Below are 22,697 nucleotides of genomic sequence, written 5' to 3' on the forward strand. Positions count from 1 at the left end.
TTGCCATCTAATTCACAGAGGTGCTTTCTTCCACCTTCATTCCTCTCCACTGCACCCCTTTCACCATCTCAAGTGCTCTTACTTTAAATCTGCTTTTGCCTGTGCTGCTCTTCAAGAAAATACCTAGAGTTATTAATCTACTTTTCTTAACTACTCCCCTGTTATTTTACCTGATTACTGAAACTTTGCACTGTTCAGGAGGTTTGGGAAAATCAAACTCTCTCGGCAGCAAAGTATTGCTTTGTTACAGTTTACTTTTGTTACGGATTTAGGGAGCACCTGCTGGAACCTATCACACACTATGTCCTGTTATTGTGCTGCTGATCGGCTATCACCATTTGTCCGCTAGATTCTTTGTTATTATAATCAAAAGATTTGCTGGAGCCATCCTGGGAGGCAGCCATGCCAGTCCACTGAAGGTATTGAGGGTTGGTTGATTGGACGTTCACCTTTTGGATGTGGGTCCAAATCCAGCCTAGACTGATGCAGTGAAGGTTTTCTCTATTTGCTGCCCATAATGGTCCTATGTGAAATTAATCTGCCAAGTCTCTTTTCAGTTCCTAGTGGATGTGGGCTTACAACATAAAAGTGTCTCTAATTTGGCACAAATTGTCATTTTTCATGGTCAGAAATCTTGTGGCTTATATGCATTTCAGTATGATACCTTTTATTCCCTTTTCTTTTTAAAAACTTTATATGAACAGTTCTTGGTGTAAATAAGACAACAGTGTAAAAAAAAATCTAGTCTTTTGGGTGAGGCCTATCATATGAGTATTGAGAGTGGAGGGAATTAAGCTATCACATAGTACTACATTTCAGATAAGGATAGTCAGCCAACGGAAGCATCCACACTTGGAATTCAAATTTTTATTATTAGAAGGACTTCCAAAGTCCACAACACATTTAACCTGCCAACCCTCAGTAAGGCTAGTGAAGAGAAGCAAGGCTGCTGTGCCCCTCTTAAGAAAAAAATGTCTTTATATTGACATGTCTTTCCTCTTGTTTTTAATTTTAAAAAAATTATAGATTTGTTCCATTTAGTTTCATTGTCTTTTGTGGTCATCTTAACCAAATTTCCTGTGTGTTTCCTTCCCCCTAATTGACATTTGGTTTCTGTCTTTATCACGAGATGAAGAACCCTGTTTTATTCTATTTTGTTTGGTTTCCCAATAGTTTATTTCCTTTAATATCTATTTGATCCATTGCACATTGTCTTTGCTATTGTCGCTGATGCAATTTTTAAAAACTTATTAATTTCTTTGGTGGACATAATTATAAATTGACTGATTTTTGTCTCGATTTTCTTTGGCCTTTCTGGTATTCAAGTAACATGGTTAAAAAAATTGACAGAATTGCATTTTTATAGCATCTTTCACTTCTATCAGATGCCCAAAAGCATTTCAGAGTCAATGAGTTACTTTTCAAGTGCAGTTACTGCTGTTGTTATGCCAGCAAACGGGACAGTCAGTTTGATCAAATTGTTCAATGTGTTCAAATTGTCCGCAGCGTTTGCCTACACAGCTACGGTGTTCTCTAGTAGTTGACGCTGAATTGCGATAGTGGTAGCTATTTCTGAGTATTCATGATAAAGTGAGAAGTTAGTAGCAGATGGTGCTTTAGATCAGGACTGGATATGGGTGGATGGTTATGCTGAAGTAAGACTTGGTGAGGAACACCTTCAGAGAGACTGTATCTGATTTGATGGGGGGAGTGAGACAATAACTGGGTGGCTCACAATTCCACTTGTTAGGTGAGAGGCTTGTATTAGGCAACTCACTAAATCTATATTTTGTTTAGTTTTGATTTTGTGTTACGCTGATGTTTTAAATTTAATGTTCATTTTGTAAATTGTTATTATGGAGTCAGTATTAACTTTATGTAAATATGTCAAATAGACACTACGTCAAAATTTCTGCACACTATATACTTCCATCTTTTCAGAAAGATTCAAATAAATTCTTTCATCAACTTTCCTGTTAAAAGTAGCATAAGGTAAACCTGTAGTTAATCATTGCAGTCTGTATTCATAAATAGCCTGTGCCATCAATTTTTTTTGTTACAGCTCTGCTATCAATTTTCCTCATATATCCTGTATGACATCCCTCCTGGAGCTTCAGAAAAAATGAATTGTGTTGCAACAAAATGCAATTTGTAATAAAAAAAATGAACACATCTATTTTGATCCAAAATAAAAAAGGACAAGATTACAATTTTCAATTTTTTCCCTAGAGAATGCTTTGATCTATTGTTCTTTGTTTCTGTATTTCACCTTTATAATTAAGTTTTGCAGATTTTATGTGATAGAAAGTCTAAATGTAGGTGCTTTGGTATCAGCAGTACGATGGTGTACTCCCATTTTGAAGGTTTTAGTTCAAATTGCAGTCTGAACTGTCAATACGTCTCATTTCCTTTTAACAGGCCGTTTTTTCAAGCTGTCAAGTCTGGTTTCATAAAATCTTTTTTTTATCCAGCGTGACTTATTATATGCAATAGGATTCCACTATGTTTAATTTTTGGTAATATTTAAGAAAGAGAACAATATTCAGGTTTTCATTTAGTTTTTTGGTTGTTACAAAACCTTTATTGTAAAACAAATTTTTGTGGGTGAAATAGTAGACTGTGGAATGCAATGGTTGTCCAGACTGCATTAGTGAACAAAAGAGATATTGAGACTTGTTAAAAAGTGTAGGCTGTTGAGGAAAGGTGGTTTGGTGTAATGGGTGTTGCCACTATGAGCATGATTTTACTGGGCCATGTTCTGATTTGCTTATGAACAAGGTAGCATAAGAAAATAAAGATCTGGCTGGGACTTTCTGTTCCTGCGCATAACAGATTATAATTTTCTACCCATTCATTTTAATGGGTGGAAAATCACAGGTTGGTTAGCATAGACGCAGAAAAACCTGGCCTTTGTGTTGTAAAGGTGAAATTGAAATTACTGTAAAAAGTTCTCAGTTATGAGTTAATGAATTATCTTGTATCAGGCTGCACTGCATGATTACATTTTACTCATAAATTACTTATTTATTTCTGCACAGTTGTAGCATGTGTCAAACAGTGCTGGATTATACACATTTTTCTTTGGTTCAGGTGATTTTATTTTGTTTCTCTTTTAAATCCCTTTCACTTTCTTATTTTCGAACTACCAGTTACAAAAAAACTTCAAGCAGAAGTTTGGAAGTGTTGAATCAAAGATTTCTGTTACAACTCTTATATTGTGCTTTGCTATTTACTACTATAGAATCATTGAAGTTTACCATGCAGAAGAAGGACTTTGAGTCCATTATATCTGTGCCAGCTCTTGATGATCCCTTCACCCCTTCTGGTAGTAACTTGTACTCCCATTAATTCTTAGCATTTCTGAGGGGACACGCTTTTACTCCCTGTTGTCCCAAGAGTGTCCCGGAAAGGGCACAGGTTGACTTGCCCTACAATTTTACGTTCTTCTCTCTGGAAAAACACTTCAAGATGAGCACATATGAGGAAAGTCATTTGCCCCAGCTAGTCTATCCTTCCATAAAAACCTACAGTGCCATTGTACATCTAACTGCCAGTGTATCAGCATCTGTAATGAGAAAGAGTAGGACAACATTTCCAGGTGTAGGCTTTCATATTTCCGTTATTTGCTGTTTCTCTCTTTGTCTAACTGCCTCTTGAATGATTCCAGAATTTTTGCCTCCACTACCTTACCTAGAATTCTGATCATTCCAGGTATTAAATGCTTTTTGTGTTATGCCTTGCCAACATCAGTCCTGAAATTTGTTTTTTTTTTAAACCTGTGTGCCTATACCCCCTTACCCTGCAGTCATGGTTTATTTTGAAATAGGGCTCGGGGTTAACCTTTTCTATTCCACTTGGCACCATATATAATTCTATAAGGTGTCATCTCATTTGCCTCCTTTTAAGGCTGAAGAGTGAGTTTTTCTAATCTCTCCTATTAACTCAGTCCCCTGATGCTAGGGATAAATGTTGATGTCTTCCTCACATAGCCATACACAGGTTGTGAGGTTGTGTGTGGAGAACTCTAGGAATACATTTTTTATCCTACTGCTCTGTGGCACAGCATGTTAATGCAGCTACACAAGGCAGCCGTAAATACTCATATATTTCTATTTAAAATTGCCCAGGCATTGATTCAAAAGAGGATGACAGTGAGATGGTTTTCTAAGGATGATGATGGTTCGTGGTCACACTGACAGAAAACATTAAACTTATTGTTGCCATGTTGGTCTGCCCAAAATTTAAGAATAATGACCATAGAACTGTTAGGTAAAACAACTGCAGCACTTTGGGTTTAAGAAAAAAATTCAATTTTTCATTTGGCACTGTCTACATTTAGTTAAGATTAACATTAGTAGATGGTATTACTGGGTTTATTGCACCTATTAGTAAACTGTTACCTTGGCACTTTCCAGATGCTATTTCTTAACTTTCCTCTCATTGCACTAACATGATATCTTCAGAACCTGATAAATTGAATGTTAAAAGCAGAGTACTGAAACTGGAAATCTACTTGTGCTCCTTAGTAGTCATTGCTACTAATATAACATTGTTTCACTTTCTTGGCCTGGTTTCTAATAGAACAGGTCACCCATTTCCACAATTTTTGTCTCTCAGTGGCTACACCATAGAAAAAACATCTCGGTAACAATGTTTTTAGGATCTAGAGGGAGTGAAGCTGATGGTTCAAAAACCAAAAAATCATTGTAACATGAAAACACCAAAGAAAATAGTCCTAGAATTTACAGTTTTGGAGTAAAAGACAGGTAGTTTTAAGAGCTAACATATTGTGGTAATCTATTTGGAAATTGTTCTTTGAAGAGTAAGTTTCTAAGTAACTAACTTCCTTTCCAACACATTTTCTTCCCCAAAATGGTATTTTGCAGAAAATTAATGCTAAGTATTAGTAAACACAAGTAAGTACAGGACTCATGGGACTTATTTCTATTTATGATACATGCAAAAGGAAATGGAAAAGTCTTATCTTGTGCTTTTGGACCCAGAGTTTAAATGCTACCTCATTAATCTTAAATTTTGTTAAAGATACTGGATAAAAAGTTTAGGAATTTTTTCCCTTAGAAAAATTATATCAATTTTGTATTAATTTTTAACTCTCCTCCTTCCCACCCAATTCATTGTAAGAGCGTTTTCAGGAAAGGGGAGAGGGTGATGGTGGAATGCCCAGAAATTTTAAGTTGAAATCTGTTCAGTGTTTTACTGCACATTAAATTGTGATGTTGCTCTTGTTGGAAATTTTTTAAAAATCTGACAAATATCTGTAAAATACAAATGAAATTTTTGACCATTAGTTTCCTCAATGTTTGCCAATTTATAGCATAAATAAACTTTAGTTCCATTTTTAACTCGGGGCATGAATTGTGCAGAACGGGGTGGGTGGCAAGCACCCATGCGCAGTCGCCATACAGCCTGGGCAATTTTAACTTCCGGGCCTCATGTCCATTTGACTGACTGGTTGCCCTCCCAGTTGCGTCGGGAATTGGGCAGGCCATCCACATGACGCAAGGAATTTCCATTCCCTGCTTTGATTTCTTGCTTGCAGCACACTGGAGAAGGTTGTAGCAGCACAGATAAGTGGAAAGGCTGACCTCCCTTTTTTCCTAGTTCCTAGTGGAGGAAGTGAGGGCAAGGAGGGAGTAGCTGTTTCCCAGAAGCCGCAAGAGCGAACCCAAGGCCACAATGAGCAGGCCTGGACAGAGGTGGCTAAAAAGGTCACCAGCTTCACCCCTAGGACCTGGGTTCAATATAGAAAGAGGTTCAATGACCTCACAAGAGCAGCAAAGGTGAGTACAGCTCTCCATCTCTCCAGCTTTCTCAATAGCACCTGGCAACTGTCAGCATCAGGGAAGACCAGGCTTGCAACTTACCTGAGCAGAGTGTCTGCATAGTATTTGTATGCCTTCATTTACCTCAGCAAACTTCACAACTTCAAGCTGTATTCTTAAGTCTGTCGCCTGCAGGCATCTAGTTTCTATCTACCATTCTAACTCTTGTCCCTTTTCTCTTTTTCCTCTAGGTCCTTTTTGGCAACAAGAGGCTCCTGCACAGCAAAACACCTTGGCGGAGAGGACAATTCTCCTGTGGATGCACCGTCACGCTCTCCATTCCTCCCAGGCACCAGTTCAGTCATTGGCACTCAGCATAGGTTAGATAGTGAGCCAGAGGGGTCTGCATGTGGAGAAACACCCAGCATGACTGAGCAGCTGCAGGTACTGGTGGCAGGGTCAGCACAGGAGACAGCTCACCAATGGGCGAGGTCCTCTTCCATCTCTGCTGAGGAGGACAGAGATGAGTTCAGGGGCCCAGCCTTGAAAAGAAAACTTCAGGCATCACACATGCAGCTGTATGAGGCATGGGAGGGCCTGCAAGGAGTTTCAGCACTATGACTGAAAGTGTGGAGGAGTCCATACGTGGTGTAATCTCGGATGGCATCAGCACTCTACAGTCTACCCTGGAGAGTGTGGTCACCTCCAGGGATGCTGCAGCCAGGCCCTCACAAAGCGAGTCAGTATTACCAGCATTTGCAGCTTTGGTGGAAGCTCAAACTGCTACAATGCAGGCTCTAGGCTCCACATTGGGGAGACAGGTGTCCACCTTGGACAGATTGGTGGAGCACATAGCTGGGGGCTTTGAAGGAGTCACTCATCTTTTGCAATCTGCTCTTCTGCAGATTAGTGGAAGTGATGAGGCCCAGCCCCACAGGAGTGACAGTGGCGTGATGGGAGCAGTACGTGTTGGCCTCTCTCAGGATGTTAGAACGTCTGCTGCTTCGCCACCCCGTCAACCAATGCCCACCATGGTCCCAGCGTGTAAACTGGGCCAAACTGCCCGGCAGCAACCGAGATGCCGCAGACTGTAGCTGGGCCCCCACAGACATGATCACCCAGAAGTCACTGGACAGAAGCATCTCAAAGGTCCCAACGTGATGAACGGCAGTCTTCTACTAGCTTTGCTGGGGCTACTAGGGGAGTACTTTATAGGAGTAGCAGTGTTCGTAAACCTTTTAAGAAAAGCGCTATGGGTTGATCACTTGGGTGAGAAAGTAATAGAAGCAATTATGATTTTTGCTATTAAATTAATCACATGTATAACATTTGGTATTTTGGTCTACTTTGTGGTTTAGTAGCAGCAATGTTAGTATGTCATTGATACAGAAGTTTTCTGAATGGTTTCTGTGTTCTTTAATGCAGAATGAAGGGAATGGTGAAGGCTGTAACAAGGACTGTTAATGCAGAGGGGCTCTGTAACTTTTGAGAGCAGGAGAATGAGAAGGTCCCTGGGATTGTTGAGCCCTCACATCTCTTGCTGCAAGATATTGAGATGGTCCTCCTTCTGCTGCTTCCTCTCCTTCCCCTGGTCTTCCTTTTTTTTATTTCAAAATGTACTTTATTCCATAACATTTAACGATACACACGGTCTACACACAGTTCAAATGAAGGGCACAAAATGCAGCACTGCAGTTCAAAGCAATGTAGTACAGATCATATACACTATGATCTTATTGTTACAATTTTTAAAACACAGTACATATTTTCTAATACATTCTGTACAATACATGGTGGGGTGGCTTTATATGGTGGCCTTTCCCCATATAGCCTTTGTGTAGGTTGCACCTCACTTCTGTGCGTCCCGCAGCACATACACCTTGACCTTTGAGTGTGCCACTCGGCAACACTCGGTCATAGACCGCTTCTTCAGCTGGAAGAACAGCAGGTTTCAGGCTGACCAAAGGGCCTCCTTCACCGAGTTGATGGTCTTCCAGCCGCAGGTGATATCTTTCTCGCTATGCATCTTGGGGAACAGCCCATATAGCACAGCGTCCTGTGTTACCGAACTGTTTGGGATGAACCGGGACAATTACCAACGCGTCTTTCTCCACACCCTCTGCGCAAAGGGGCAGCCCATCTGCCCTCCAAATGCACGCCCCTCTCTAATGCGAGGTTATCCACTATGCGGCACACCATTACAATGCGGAAAATTCTATCTGAGGAATATTGTAAGGAGCCCAGTGACTGGTTGAGACACCTGAACCTCTGCTTCAGCATCCATATGACATGTTCAATAATTGTCCTGGTAGTCCCCAATTATATATTATAATTGTGTTGCTTGGGCATTGTGGAATTGTGGAGGGGTGTTATTAGCCATGTCTGTATTCCTCGTCCCCCAAAAACTACCCTGCCACATTCCTGGGAGGGTTGAATATGGGGGATGGTTGAGGGTCACAGGATAAATGAATCGTGGCATCTCCCTTGCACAAACCTGCATGATGATGCTCCTGTGATTGGCTTCTAGCTGGACATGGTAGCTATTTTTTTAACGAATGCTGCTGGCTGGTGTTCCAGTGCCCTGATTGCAACGCGTGTGCAGTCAATGACACCCTGGAAGTGAGGCAAGCCAGCCACTACTGGAAATCTCCGAGCTTTCTTCTGTTGACTTTGGAGGTCAATGGGGGAGGCAATGCACTGATCAGCCTTGGCGAACAGCGAGTCAGTGACCTGCTCAATGCAGCTGTGTACTGCAGTCTGTGATATGTGGCTGATTCCCTTGTAGCAGGCTGGAAGGAACGTGGCAAAGAAGTTAACGCCTGTGGTGACTTTGAGAGCCATTGGCAAAGCATTCCCCCCGGTCCAGCAGGCAGCAGATTCTGTTGCAGGAGGCTGAAGAGGTCTGCGACAGCCTAACTGGAGAAACACAGCCTGCTCCTGCACTGCTCCTCAGACAGATCCAAGAAAGTGACTTGGCTTGTACACCCTGAATGCTGAGTATGGCCTCGTACGAGCAGTCCCTCATACCTGCTGTCTTCTAAGAGGGCCTGATTGTGCTGGTTGCTTAGGCTGCTGCTGTTGTTCCTCCTGTTCCAATTCTTCCTCCATGCAAATGAAACTAGCAATAATAACCCCATGATAAACACACAAAGCTTACTGAGGGTGATGAGGCACAATAAGTGGGAAAGAAGCAATCTAGAGCTGGAAACTCTCCTGGCAAACCAGACAGCAAAGAGATCTTATTATCCAATGAGCTGCAGCTCAGTGCCCCATTAAACACACATTCAGTGTGTCTCAGAGAACCAGGTGGGTCAGGGACTGGACAGGACATCTGTGATTTTGAGTTAAAATTACGTCTGTGTCCTAATTACATAATAGGACCTTGATTTAAATAGCTGTCTGTGGCGAGTGCCATTCCTGATACAAAAAACTCCGAAGGTTAAAATGGCGACGGGCGGGAATGGTTTGGGAATGGAGCGGGAAGTACCCAAACACCATGTTAAACCCCCGCTTGCTCCGTCCCCATCGGGCAAGTAGGGTTAAAATCGGGGCTTATCTTTTTATATCGGCTTATCCTGTGGTGAAGGGATTTCCATGAAAACTTTTAATCTAGTAAACAGTACCATTTTATTTCGATTCTCAAGATTTTGTCCTGTTATATTCATTTTTTTGTAACAAACTTCAATTTTATGCAGGTGTTCAGCATTATACAAACAGATACAATACCATGTAATTAGAAGAAACAAAAGGCAAAGTTTTCTTTTTGGGAAAAAGAGTTCATGCTGTATCCACCTCGTAAAGTAAAACAACTGAATTATGTTTCCGAATCATTTGCTGCATTAGTGATCTATTCTCCCTGGATTACAAACAATGATGTTCTCAACCGACACTTAACATCACCTATTTCTTGATGTATGGTGGTGTATATTTAGAATGTAAATTTGTTCAGAAACCTTAATAATGAGAAATGTGACAAATACTCATTTTTCTGCTTGAAATAGAAGCAGAAGTTTTTTTGTTCTGATTGCAAGATTGTATAAAATGAACTACAAATGGGATGGTTTATACCTCAGATATGTCAGGTTATTTGAACCTCATTTGCGGGGTTTAGTCAGAGCTATTGCTACAGTTTGCATGTATGAATTTATAGAGGGCTTGCCCAAGGTGAAATTTCATGGAAATTGCTATTTTGACCCTTTCAACAGTACAATAGATTTGACAGAATTCCCGGATACATAAAACTTTTTAAATTTCCAACTGCTTAGCTTTGGACATTTTCGTGGCATTCTAGATATGAGATGTAAGTGAAAGAAGGAAAATATACTTTAGTGAGGGATTTACTTTTTAATTTGATAAAACAATTATTCTTTATAAATTTTAGATTTTTTTGTTCCTGTTGCCCTCAGTATTGGTGTCACAATTGAGTACTCTTTCTGTGCCAAAGGGCATTTGGATCTGTACTATGTTCACTTCCATAGAGGAATACTCCAACTATGATTGAATGAAAAGACCATGTGATTCAGGTGGGCCAAGATGTATTCAACCTATTTTCTCCACTGACATATGTTGCCGAGAAGGCACTAACCAAGTGCCCCCAGCTGAAACAGGCAAGCTTGAGTGATCCTCAAGGTAGCCCTTGAAATCCAAGTTGGCGATCTGGATGAGAGGCAAGCACTCAAATGTTTGAGCTACAAAACCAATGCCACTGATTTTTTTTAAGCCACAAGGTAAAGGCAGTGATAAGTTACATAGTTTAATATGTTATCTTATCTAATACACTGAAATTAACTTGAGCAATTGAGGAGAATTCACGATTTCAATGTTTTTGCTACAGAATATTTGTAAAAGCAGTGCAAAATGGCTCATCCCAGACAATATGCCAAGTACTTTTGGCACAACACTGTGCTAGTAATGTAAATACCAAAACATTAGTCATGATCAGTTTCCTTTACACTGAGCTGCACAGCTTGGTTGGGGCAGAGCAGCCGCCTCATTGCCATTCATTTACATTCAGAATAAAGGTGCTTTTGTGAGCATGAATAAAACATTCATAGTGGGGAAGGGCGTCTGTCTGGAAAGAACATGAATGTCCCCTCAGTTATAATTTACATAGCAGAGTACTGCTTACATTAACAGCACATTGAGAAGGCTTGAACACACACTGCAGGCAGGAAGCTTGGGCGTACACACCATGCAGTAATGATTTCATTCGAACAGCCTGTGATTTCTGTGTGTAGATCTTGGAGAGAGAGACGCAGAGCAGCACCGGTGCAATTTTAGCTGACTGAGCCAACAGTATCAGTCTAAGCATTAGGACAGTTAGTGTTTTATAATTGATCCATGAAAAAGTTTAAAACTCTTTGGCTTGGGCTTCTTGTACTTTGCTTGTAGTGGCATAATTGCTTTAGAAAACCTCAGCTTTCATTGCTTACATTTGAAAGATGAAGATTTCTGTAGCTAATAAATTTGACGGATTGATCAAAAAGGAAGAGACCAGTTGGGAGATCTACAAAAAATACAGTATGATGCGATAAAGCGATCTTAATATCTTAACCATTCTGTCCAGTAACAATGTGCTGGATTTCTATCTTTTTATTATAGCCATCTGGAATTTCTACTGACAATGATGCACTTGGTCCTTTGCTTGCTGGCTGGGGTAAGTAGAAGTGATTAATACTTAATTTTCCTGAGCTTTCTCATTTCTATACAGTTTGATGCATTTTGTTGCTGTCTCTGCCACTTCTACCATATAATTGTAAGCAAGAAAGATTTTCTTATTGTTAAATAGTCACGTAATTACTTCGAATTTCAGCTAAAGTAGGTTTCTATTCCGTTACAGGGTAATTGATTTCTCTACTAAAAATACAACTTCTGTCTTGCTTTTCATATTTTTAGAAACTCAACGGTGGCAACCAAGCCATGTGCTTAATGTTCATGAATTATTTAGCGAAATTTATTGCTAGACGACTTACTTTGTTTTTCACTTCAATCTTTTCATCGTTATTCTAGTTTGAGATAGTATTCTAGTTTGAAGTATTTACCTTGGCAAAAGACTGGATACAATCATATTAATTTAATGGTGCAATAAATATATTTACCAGTATGATATACAATGCAAAAAATAAATTAAATTGCACCTCTGCAAGAAAAATCCTATGGCATTCCCTTTTATTATTGTAAACAATTTTACAACACCAAGTTATAGTCCAGCAATTTTATTTTAAATTCAGCTGTGAATTTAAAATAAAATTGCTGGACTATAACTTGGTGTTGTAAAATTGTTTACAATTGTCAACCCCAGTCCATCACCGGCATCTCCACATCATGACTACCATCGACACCTTTTATTATTGGCATTGCTACATTACATTGTGTACCATTAGGGAGGGGAAAGGAACTTTGATAATGGACATGCATCACGTGGCCTCAGTCTTTCTTGGAATATGTTGATGGTGATATACTGAAGCCATAATACCACAATTTTCCAAAGAAGAATTAATACACAAGAGCTGTTTTATTGCTGCTCATGTTTTTTTCAACATTTGTGCTGCTTTCTATGTTATTGAACATCAAGTGAACTTACTGGTCCTGTGCTTCGTTATTTATTGCTGTTGCTACAGAGGTAATGGCAGCAGAGGCTCTGAAATAAACGAGAAACATTTAGTGCTCGATTGTGTTTTTTAGCTTCCAACCTATGCCAGTTTGGCTCCTGAAAGTTTCTGCTAGGTGGTGCACTGGAGCAGTTGGGGATAAGTTGTCGTTCTGATATTTCCAGCCTTTGGGGAAGTTCCTGGCCTCCTCTTAGCAGCTGCCCAAATCCTGTGACAACACAAGCGTGATTGTGATCTTGGTGTGTGGAGAATCATGGTCATGAACCCATCTCCCACCATGGCATAGGAGTGTTTTTAAATAGAGGTTTACATTAATGATCTGGTGATGCATACTAGAATTCATGGCAACCTACATATTATCACTCTGACATAATGGTGTGATGAATCAGTTGACACTGTCCCGAAAGTATATATTCCAAGAATTCCAATTTCTTGATGCCTCCCCCTTAACAAACTGTATGCCTTTTAAGATCCCCTCCAGAATAGGTGCTCTTGGGCCTCCCACCTCAGTGGTTACCTTGCTTCGATTTTCTTTCTGATTTTGGTTTAAACATTGTTGCCTTTTTCAAAATAAAAAAACAGAAGAGATTATACGTATACTTCCCAACCGGCATACAAACTTTATAAATAGCCCTTTGCTAGTGATGTTGATAATGGACATAAAATTATTTTGTTTTGTCTGCAAAGGAAGTTAATTACCTGACCTTTTGTCAGTATTCAAAGCAGTAACTTACAGCTCCTTCTGTGTGGGGTGGGAGGGTGGATGGTGGAATGGGCTTAGTCAGTAACAGTGCTACTTTGTGAGTTGGCAGCATGAGTTACGATTTAAGTGGGGTGACCTGGCATATGTCTGTTGTATTCTTCCCTCAACTCTCCCATAAAGCATGGGGTACCTTAGCTCTGAATGCGTCCAGAAATTCTGCTGAAAGCTGAAAACAATTTGCTTATCCAAGCCCATGCAATTTAATAGGATTTCGTAACTTCTAACTTTTATTGAAAGTCCTTGTATTTATAGTTTTTGAAAAAAAAGTGAATGACTACACCCACAGTCTGGCTTTCTTAGTGACCACAGTAGTTCAAAAATGTTTCTGTCAATTGAAAGATTTCAGTAGTAGTCCTGTTGATTTTCATCTGGAGTTGATTTGCTGTAATTAAAAACATGAGGGTTAAAAAGTAAAGCTGTTTTACATATGTATTGAATACATATTGGCTGCACAGAACGTTGAAATGGATGACAGCTTTTTAATAATGAGTGGGCTGGACTGTTTATTAATTTAGTTCTGTAGTTTATCTTGACAAATAATGTACATGTTCCATAAGGCTGACAAACCTCAAAGTGGGTGGCAAGAAGCAATTCTCTTGCACACAGGAACAGTAACACAGTAATTCAGTCATTGGCAGGGCGTAATAGGCAGTTGTTGATTTTCTCATGATATTTTCATATAATTCTCAAAAAGAGAGATGTTGCTTTTTATCTTGCAAAATGCTTGTTTCCGCACAATGACAAAAAATACTTTTATTTAATTAAAATTCTATTTAAAGGAAACTAGTGGATTGTCAGAAAGGTAAAAGAGATAAAAGAAGCTATCACTGTCATCTGAGAAAAATCTATAGCGGCAGAACAAATGCACTTTTTTGAGTTTTTTTAAGAACGGACTTTGCTTCGTACTTCTGTAATATCGTTTTACCTGTACCAATCCTTCAGAGGCTGAGGATTTTGAAGGGGGGGGCTCAAATAGTTAAGCTATAAACCTCAGTGACATTAAACACGGGGTGGTGTTCAATGACACACCTGGCAGGAGGTTCATTTTTCATAGACTGAGACAGACGGACTCTTTTTCTCTGAGGTGGGACAAACAAACTTGCAATCCAACTGTGACACTGAAACTTCTGCAGTAATTGACAACTTTGACTGTCAGCCTGTACTGCGACCTGAACCCGTGACACTAATAGTATCGACTGCTGCTTCACTGTCCCATTCACAGATACAGAAAAAGTTGTCCTTCCGCTTGCCACTTGATTTGACTTTTTTGTTGACCACAGTATTTCCAGTCCATTTGGAGTTGTTTACAAAGCACATCAACCTACCTAATTACAGAATTTGCAGTTAATAAGGTAGCGCAGAATAAAAAAGTAACATTTTTAATGTTTGTATCTTCAGGTTAATAAAATGCCTGATCTTTTTTCGCCAGAGAAACGCCAGGATAATGGACGAGTCTATTACGTTAACCACAATACACGGACTACCCAGTGGGAGGACCCAAGAACTCAAGGGTAAGGGCAGCTAACCTCTTATGGAATTTAAATAATCATCCTTACTAACTGGGGTGTCTCATTTTGGGGAAATCTGATTAAATGTTAACTTATTTATAAGGGTTTTATTTTCATTGGAACAAAGTCTTTCGTCCACCTGGCATTCTCTAATTAAAATACATATGAAACAGGTACCATTCATTAAAATTTTCAGCATTTTTTCTTATTGTACAGAGATGTGTAAATACACAGGCAGCCCACTAAGCAGTTTGATCTCAGCCACATTTAGAACTATTATTTTATGGCTGTTGCTTTTTTCCCCATGCCATTTCTGGCATAATTAAATCATAACTTGAATTTATTTTTTTCTTTCCTTTTCACTTTTCTACAGCTTTTTGTTTGCCTCAATTTTTTGGGAAAATGAGATATTTTGTTTCAATTTTCCTCAGGTCTCCGAGGGTCATGCTTATTTTGCAGCTTAGTATTGGAGCAAATTATGGAAAAATGTAAATTAGCAGGTGTAACAGTTCATTGGATTAGAGCACCAAAGCCTGACACCTATGAGTGCATTTTGATTCTAACTTTGTTCAGTTCATAATCAATCTTTAGCTTCACTGATTCTGTAGCCGTAGCCAGTCTCGTATAGGAAGGTGCTATGATGAAGCCAGATACATTCTGGCAAGGAGCAAGGGAAAATCAAATGGGTAGTCTTCACCAGGCTGCTCCTGAGCACCTCCTGGCACATGGCCACAAGCAGCACTGGAGGTTGCTGAACAGCAGGTTACATGTCCCATCCCTGACAGCCACAGGAAGTGCGTACACTTGGAGGGACTAATGAGCGAAAAGAGAGTAATCGAGCTTCAAAAAAAAAGCATGCAAATTCTGATCTTAAGCCTATTCTGAGTATGCAAGGAAACTGGATTGATTAGAACCTGTACTAACTCAGTGATGTTATTCGTAGATCATTTTTTTCTTAATCATCGATTCTACTAAGAAGCACCCTTAAGTAAAGTGCAGTAAAATGGAGTTCCATTTTTCATACCTAAATATGTAGATCCCTTAGCAGAGTACTTCTACTTTTGAAAGGAATCGGGTACATTTTTAACAAACATTCTTGCAGCTATAAATATTGTTTATGAAATTAAATCATGACTACGTACTAAGTCATGGAAAATGTATACATTTTGTAGTTTTTGTATTTTTACTGTTAATCTGGTTTTCAGTCTTGTTCCAACATTTTCACTCATCTTCATAACAACCGATGACCATAATGTTACTGTTCACATCATGTATTTAATTTACCTCATGTCACATCCACTAATTGTTTGCACTGCACACTGTGGGAACAAAACATAGTTGGTGTAATCTGCATGTGGAATGGAGAATTTAGTTGGTCATTGCATGTCTGAATCTTGTATCACTGCTACAGGGAGTCTAGTACAGTACAATTCTGATATAACAGATGACCCCTCTTTTCTGATTAAAAAGAAAAACTGTGACTGCTGCATATAGATATGAAGCATTAAGCAAAAACATTTTGAAATACACAGTAGCTAAGTCAGCCCCTGAAAGAGGACAGGTTAACCAACCTTTTCTTGGAGAATCCCATCTGAAATATTAACCTGTATTACTCATTCGGGTGTTGACCAATCTGCCCTGTTATGTATTTCCACTAATTTCTATTTTCTGACTTAAGTCACTTTAAAGACTACTGATAAATAAATTCTGCCTATACTTAAATCTATATAATATGTCGCCTGGGCCTTTCGTCAGTGAACTCCTAGTTACATTTACATTGAATGTAAAGAAAGAACTTGCATTTACATTACATCTTTAACATCCTCAGGACATCCCAAAGTGCTTCACAGGCAATTAAGTAGTTTTGAAGTGTAATTATTGTTAAAGGCGGCAGTCTCCAAATTTAAGATTTTTCTCACGAAAGTTCCTTTACTGTAAAATCTCAAGCATTAGCATCATTAAAAGTTTAATTTACTTCTTGCTTAGTTGATTAGATGTATTTAACAATGGGCCATAATTTTCTGTTAAAATAACGGTGAGGCTAATGGCGCTCGCCATTATTTATGCACAGACGCTACAGCAACTTCACACTGGGGCAGATGTGAAGTTAAACCCAGAAATCAAAAAGTTGCTTTCCGAGCTGCACCGCTGTGCCATTAGCTTCACGAAAACGGTATCTCGCTGCCTGCCTCACCATTGAAATACATTTAGCGGCGTGAAGTTCCTGTATTTGCGCGGTTGTTACGAACTAAACTCACCACAGAAAGTTAAGCCTTGTCCATTTCGGTCTAATACCCTTTTAACAATGTGATAAGTGTTAATTACTGCCAGTCAACCTCTCTGGCACTGAAAATTAACTATTACAAGTGTTGGAGTCTCATTCCTTCCAGATGTCAAATTTTAAATTAAAATTTATTTTTTTACCTTTCCTTTCTGTCTCTTTTTTCTCTTTCTCTTAATCCAATCTTTCTTTCCCTGCCTTTTTATTTTTCTTTCTGTACCTGATTTGACATTGAATTCACCAACTCTAATTTACACTTCCTTCTCAGTCCTTGCGCCGTTAATTTCACAATCCTTCAATCCAATTGGTTGAGGAGATACCCTGTTGCTTGCCCTGTTCACTCAGATCCTAGATGCCCTGTTTCCCTCGCTGCGACATTATCAGCTTGCACTCCCAGCAACTTGCCATGCAAAAGTTTAAAAACCTAAACGTGCAAGGGCAAGTCTAACTAACGGCAGAAGTCGTATGATGCTCTGCCACAGCAAATTATGGCCTAATATGCACTTAAGAACTTTATTTTTGTTTTAAAGGTTTTTTTAATTTCATCCCCGCACTAATAAATTCTCTCTGTGGGAGCATTAGCTTCTCACCTTAAACTGCCATGATGTGGAGATGCCGGTGATGTACTGGGGTGGACAAATGTAAGGAATCTTACAACACCAGGTTATAGTCCAACAGCTTTCGGAGCTTACCTCCTTCGTTAGGTGAGTGAGTGACGAAGGAGGTAAGCTTCGAAAGCTTGTGATTTTCAAATAAAACTGTTGGACTATAACCTGGCATTGTAAGATTCCTTACATTTGTCCACCTTAAACTGAATTGGGGAGAGCTAGTATGATGCATTCGGGCTCCTAGCAGACTGTTAAACAGTGGCATAAGTCTACTGCCCATTGTCTCAGCCAGGATGACAAGTGGTAGCAGTAAGGTGGTCACAATTGGCTTCAGACCCCTGGGTTAGAAAGAGGCAATTGGCCAAGCTATCTGTCCTGATGGCTTGATGTCTTTCTTGGTGGTTGAGCAGCTTGTCATTATTTACTGTCAAGTCTTTGATGTAAATAATGATCAATGGTACCTTTGGAACTATACCCCAGCAATGAGTCAATACTTACATGAGAGGAGAGGTGGGGAGAAAATATTGTACTGCCAGAACTGAATTGGAACATTAGTTCGTCACCTCATCATCATAATAAATTGCTGTTATGTGCTGCTTAAAGTTCACAATTAGCTTTTAGTTAATATTTACTTTCATTTTACAGTCACTTTAAAATAGATTACTCTTTGTATCTGTGACCAAAAAAGTGTTTGCAAATCCAATCACCAGCACCATTTATTTATTGATGTCAGTCTGTGGTATTAGTTCATGGCACTCTGTTTTATTAACAAATCACTATTAACCTCAAATATAATATTGACGTATTTTGTATAAACTTCTAATAGTTTACAATGCTTTTACCAATTTTTTTGCAAGTTTAACAAGGCACTTCCTCTTATAAGATTCTTGGTGCCTTGGTAATTGAATCACTGGGAATTGTGTGTGTGCATGTGCAAATATCAATTTGTCACCTCAGTAACTTGAAAGTATTTATTACATGTTAAACTTCAAAACTGACTTAATTTAATCAATTATTGAGTTAATTTTGGAAGTGGGTATGGTACTGTCATTGATACTCAATTCCTTCACTTGTAAGTGTTGGTTGTTTTAAAAAAAAATCCAACATTTTGCTAAAGTCGTGGCAATCAATCTCTATCAATTAGCCTACAACAGACCTCCAGTGGTGGAAAGCTTTGGGAACCATTGGTCCAAAGGGATCTGTTCCTCCCTAGCATGCTACATTTATCATATGTCATGTCTCAAATTTCTCCTATATTGTATCCCAAAATATTATTTTCTGAAAGAAATCAATCTAATTTGCATTTGAATGAATCAATATTATCTGCTTCACCATCTCCCTAAGGAGCCTGTTCTATAGATTTACCACTTGCTCACTGAAATAATGTGAGTCCCACCCCCCACCTTCAAGTGTTCCCTAGGTAGGGAGAGGAAAATAATCAGCCCAAGTTCTTGCTCTGATGCCTGTTTACTCAGTGATGCTTGCTGGAAAGTGTGCCTGTGTTAGTGTTAGATGAGGACAGGACTGAGCTCTGCCATCATGTTCCCATGGTTAAATAGCCTACTAACATTTACTGTTTAGATTTACATGAGTGGTCACTATGAGCGAGGTGCTGGTGTGGATCCATGTCCCAGCATGAGTCACTACCTTTAACAGGAGGTGGGGGGGGAAAATTGGAGGGGAAATAAATTGGCACTTGTTTGGCGGCAGTAGGCTATTTAACTCCAAGTTAGAAGGTTAGGGTTTGAATGCCCTACAGTTGAACTTGGCTAAGTTCAGTAAGTATATTTTGTGGGTATTTCCTCTGGTTATTAGTTATGTTACTGTGAGAGAGGAGGAAAACTAAAGCAACAGTCCTATGGGTGAATACAAAATGGCACTTTTTTACTGTGGAGAAGTCAATGGCTCAGATGATCTCCCTCCCTGTTCCCCATACTGAAGGGAAACAGGACGAAGGCAAGAACACAGTGAAAAAGGGGATTTTAAAAAAGTAAAATAAAATGGCAACAAAACTGTCAGAACTCCTGGAACCTCTTAGTTTTAACTATTCCACTGACAATATCTGAGAAAAGTTGAACCAATCAGAGTAAGTGGTTGTATAAAAGGGATCACTGTCCTGGTTCACTAACTCTGTAGCATTTGTGCATTAGTTTAAGACTTGAATTTGACAACCAGCCAAATGGTGGCCAATTAGCTGTAATTACCAACAAGAAAACATGGTTATCTCAATTTGCCTGTCAGAGATCAGCAGAAACAGAAACAAGTTATGACAGCATAGCAGAAGTATTTTATAGCCATTGCCACTCATTTACAAATACCCAATCAACATTTTTACCTATCTAAATCAAGAATGACATTTGAACCTCCTAGGATTGAATTTTTTTTGCATATGCATCTTAAAGGAGAATGTGCAAAAAAAATCATTCCTGTTCTGCTAGGCTATAACTTATTTATGGTAGAATCACTGATGTAAACACAGTGAATCTGCTGCTATCTGTGTAAAAAAAATAAACTGCCGTTATTATACAAGAAAATACCTAATGTGTTTCAAAAAAAGTTGATAACTTAGGGAGCTGCTCCAACATCAATGCCTATTTGGACTGGAGGATCTTGAGGCGTTGCAGCAGCATGTTCTGTCATGGATTGCAACATAAAGACAGACAATCACAACTCTGTAACTATACATAACCCTGGATTTCTTTAGTGATTGCAGGACTGGAATACTTGTTTTTGTGCTACCCTCCAAAAGTTGAAAGCAATTTTATAAATAGTCCTAAGTTTATTTTTTAACACAGCAGATTCACTGGAGGTCTACAACTCCTTTATACAGGGTTTAAAGGAATGCTTATCATGCAATAGGAAGGTATGGGGTTAAGTTAATTTTTAATGTGAAATTAAGTTGTGTTGATACAGTAATGTAGTATTTTTAATTGTAGTTATATTCTATGACATTTAAGATGATAGACCCCAACTTTTGTGCTATAAGGTAGTGTCAAACAGTTCACTTTACCTTAATACTTGTTATAAAATAACTGTCAATATTATTGCTGCTTTGTCACATCGTAATTAGCGCTACCTCTCTGGGGGTCATCTTTTTATTTACTTTGTGATAGGATCTTAACTGGACGTAGAATTTCCCAGGGCTGGCTTACAATAATATATATTTATGCTGGCACAGTTCCAGATTTTGATGAAGTAAAAAAATGATTTTTCTTTACTGAACCCACATTCCCTGAGTAGCAGACTCAGTTGCCTTTCTTATGATTCAGGGGCCAGTGAAAGTAAGCCCATTAAACATTCCTGCCTTAATCATGCTGGCCAGGTTATACAGCCTGTAGACTGTAGTGTTACAGTATCATATATTGTAGTTGAATGTCTCTCTAGACATAATGAAGCGCTTCTTCTTGCTCACTGGTCATCTCTTGTATATGATAATACAGGAATCCTATCTTCATTGGGGCAGGGCACCAAAAGTATGTTCAAAGAGCAGTAGATGGAATAACAGTCAGTGCAAACTTAACCCTTCAGCCAGCTAAACTGACCACAACTCTTTCATAGGGGTTCTCAAAGGAAATAACTAGCTGAAGACTGTGCAGATATGCATATGTGAATTTTCGTAACCCTGTTACAAAGGGAAATTACAGTATTTGTTCTGCAGTGGATTTTACCACTGGTGTTAGAAATGAAAGAACTGAGTCTGCCCACCCTATGGAAAAATTACGCTCACTGAGTCTGCAAAGTGAATTTTGAATTGTGTGGTCGAGATTCTCCTATTGATGAATTTCAAGTCACTTGCTGCAGAATGCATGTTTTAAATATACTGTTTGTTATTTCCAAAGTATATTTAAGTTTTTGGGCAAATATTTGTGCTCATCAAGGTAAGGGTGGTAGAGAATAGAATATTGTCCCATTTTAGATACCTGCGTCAAGCACTCCCAAGTTTGGCATGATTATATGCAGAGTGAAGCTCCCACTGCTTCGCCTCAACTTTACATCTCAGGAAGCACCCACTACTGCATCAGCATGATGCTTGCATTTCCACGCCAGCCATCCTGTGGCCTGAGTCATACTGCCAATTTAATAATTGGGGCAATTTTTCACGCTATGGCCCATACCCACTGGTAACTAGGTTGAGACTATCAAAATTCATTTCATGTGGTGTCATAATCACCATCAGAGAGAGAGGTGGCTTCGATCCCACCAACACTGGTTGGTTTGGAGTCAAGGTCCGAGAGGTGAAAGCATAATATGCTATCCTACTGCACTATCAAATTGTGTTTTCAGTAACTTTGTTTTGTTTTAATCCAAATCTTTTAAAAAAGTCTCTCCTCTTTACATCCCTCCACTTTCCACATAGTACTTGCTTGTTGAAAATTTGCTCCCAGGGCTGTGCCACTGCCCTCTCCAACTGGTCAAAACTAGTCAGAGATGATTCAACTCCACTTTATTTATTTTTTAAGTGCTGCATCTCTTTGGGATTTAAACAACCTGTTTGAGATTAGAAATTGAACAAGCTGAAGGCTCCCCAATGGCTCAGTGAGTTTATCTATTGAGCAGCTGAGCTATACATACCAGGAAAGTCGCAATTTTGATCCCCAGCCTATGCTGAATTGGCTGATGGCAGTAGGAGCCCAAGTGCTCAGTGGGGAAAAGTTTGCATTCCTATCACTACCCAGTGATTCCTACTGGAGGTGTGAATATGTGAACATTGGGTGAGAACAGAATTGGCCTCAGTTGCAATACCATCCGCAGTCGAATAGCTTGCTGACACTCATTGTTGGGCAAGATATCGCAATGTGCCTAGCACCCATGGAATCATACCCAGCAAGGTGTCAATACCGTAATGAGGGGGTGGAGAAGATATTTTATTAAATTTATCTGGCTGGGAAATATTACAATGAAACTAAGATCTGTCATTTCAAAGCACATATTATTTAATGGCCCATATAATGTGCTGCTGAGTGGAGTTATTTTTCTAGTAATTAAAATAATTTAGCTTTGAGAAAAATTTATATTACCAATCAATATCGTCAAGTGGCAATCAGTCTGCTGTTGAAGTTAATTTGGTACAGGTTCCAAAAGAGGATTGGGTATATTCCCTCTAAGGCTACTATCTCACATTTTTTTAGTCTGATTTTTGAAA

General features: G+C 39.2%; 1 protein-coding gene across 2 annotated transcripts in view; it reads left to right on the plus strand.

Moving 5' to 3' along the window:
- The window catches only part of wwp2 (WW domain containing E3 ubiquitin protein ligase 2), a 166,849-nt gene that overhangs the window by 104,703 nt on the left and 39,449 nt on the right, over positions 1–22,697 (plus strand). For both annotated transcript variants that reach the window (XM_067998078.1, XM_067998079.1), the window contains exons 11-12: positions 11,385–11,439; positions 14,587–14,668. In XM_067998078.1, coding sequence (XP_067854179.1) covers positions 11,385–11,439; positions 14,587–14,668 — 137 coding nt within the window. The remainder of the gene's footprint in view (positions 1–11,384; positions 11,440–14,586; positions 14,669–22,697) is intronic.

Source organism: Heptranchias perlo, chromosome 16 (genome assembly GCF_035084215.1).
Source record: "Heptranchias perlo isolate sHepPer1 chromosome 16, sHepPer1.hap1, whole genome shotgun sequence".
NCBI classification, from domain to species: domain Eukaryota; kingdom Metazoa; phylum Chordata; class Chondrichthyes; order Hexanchiformes; family Hexanchidae; genus Heptranchias; species Heptranchias perlo.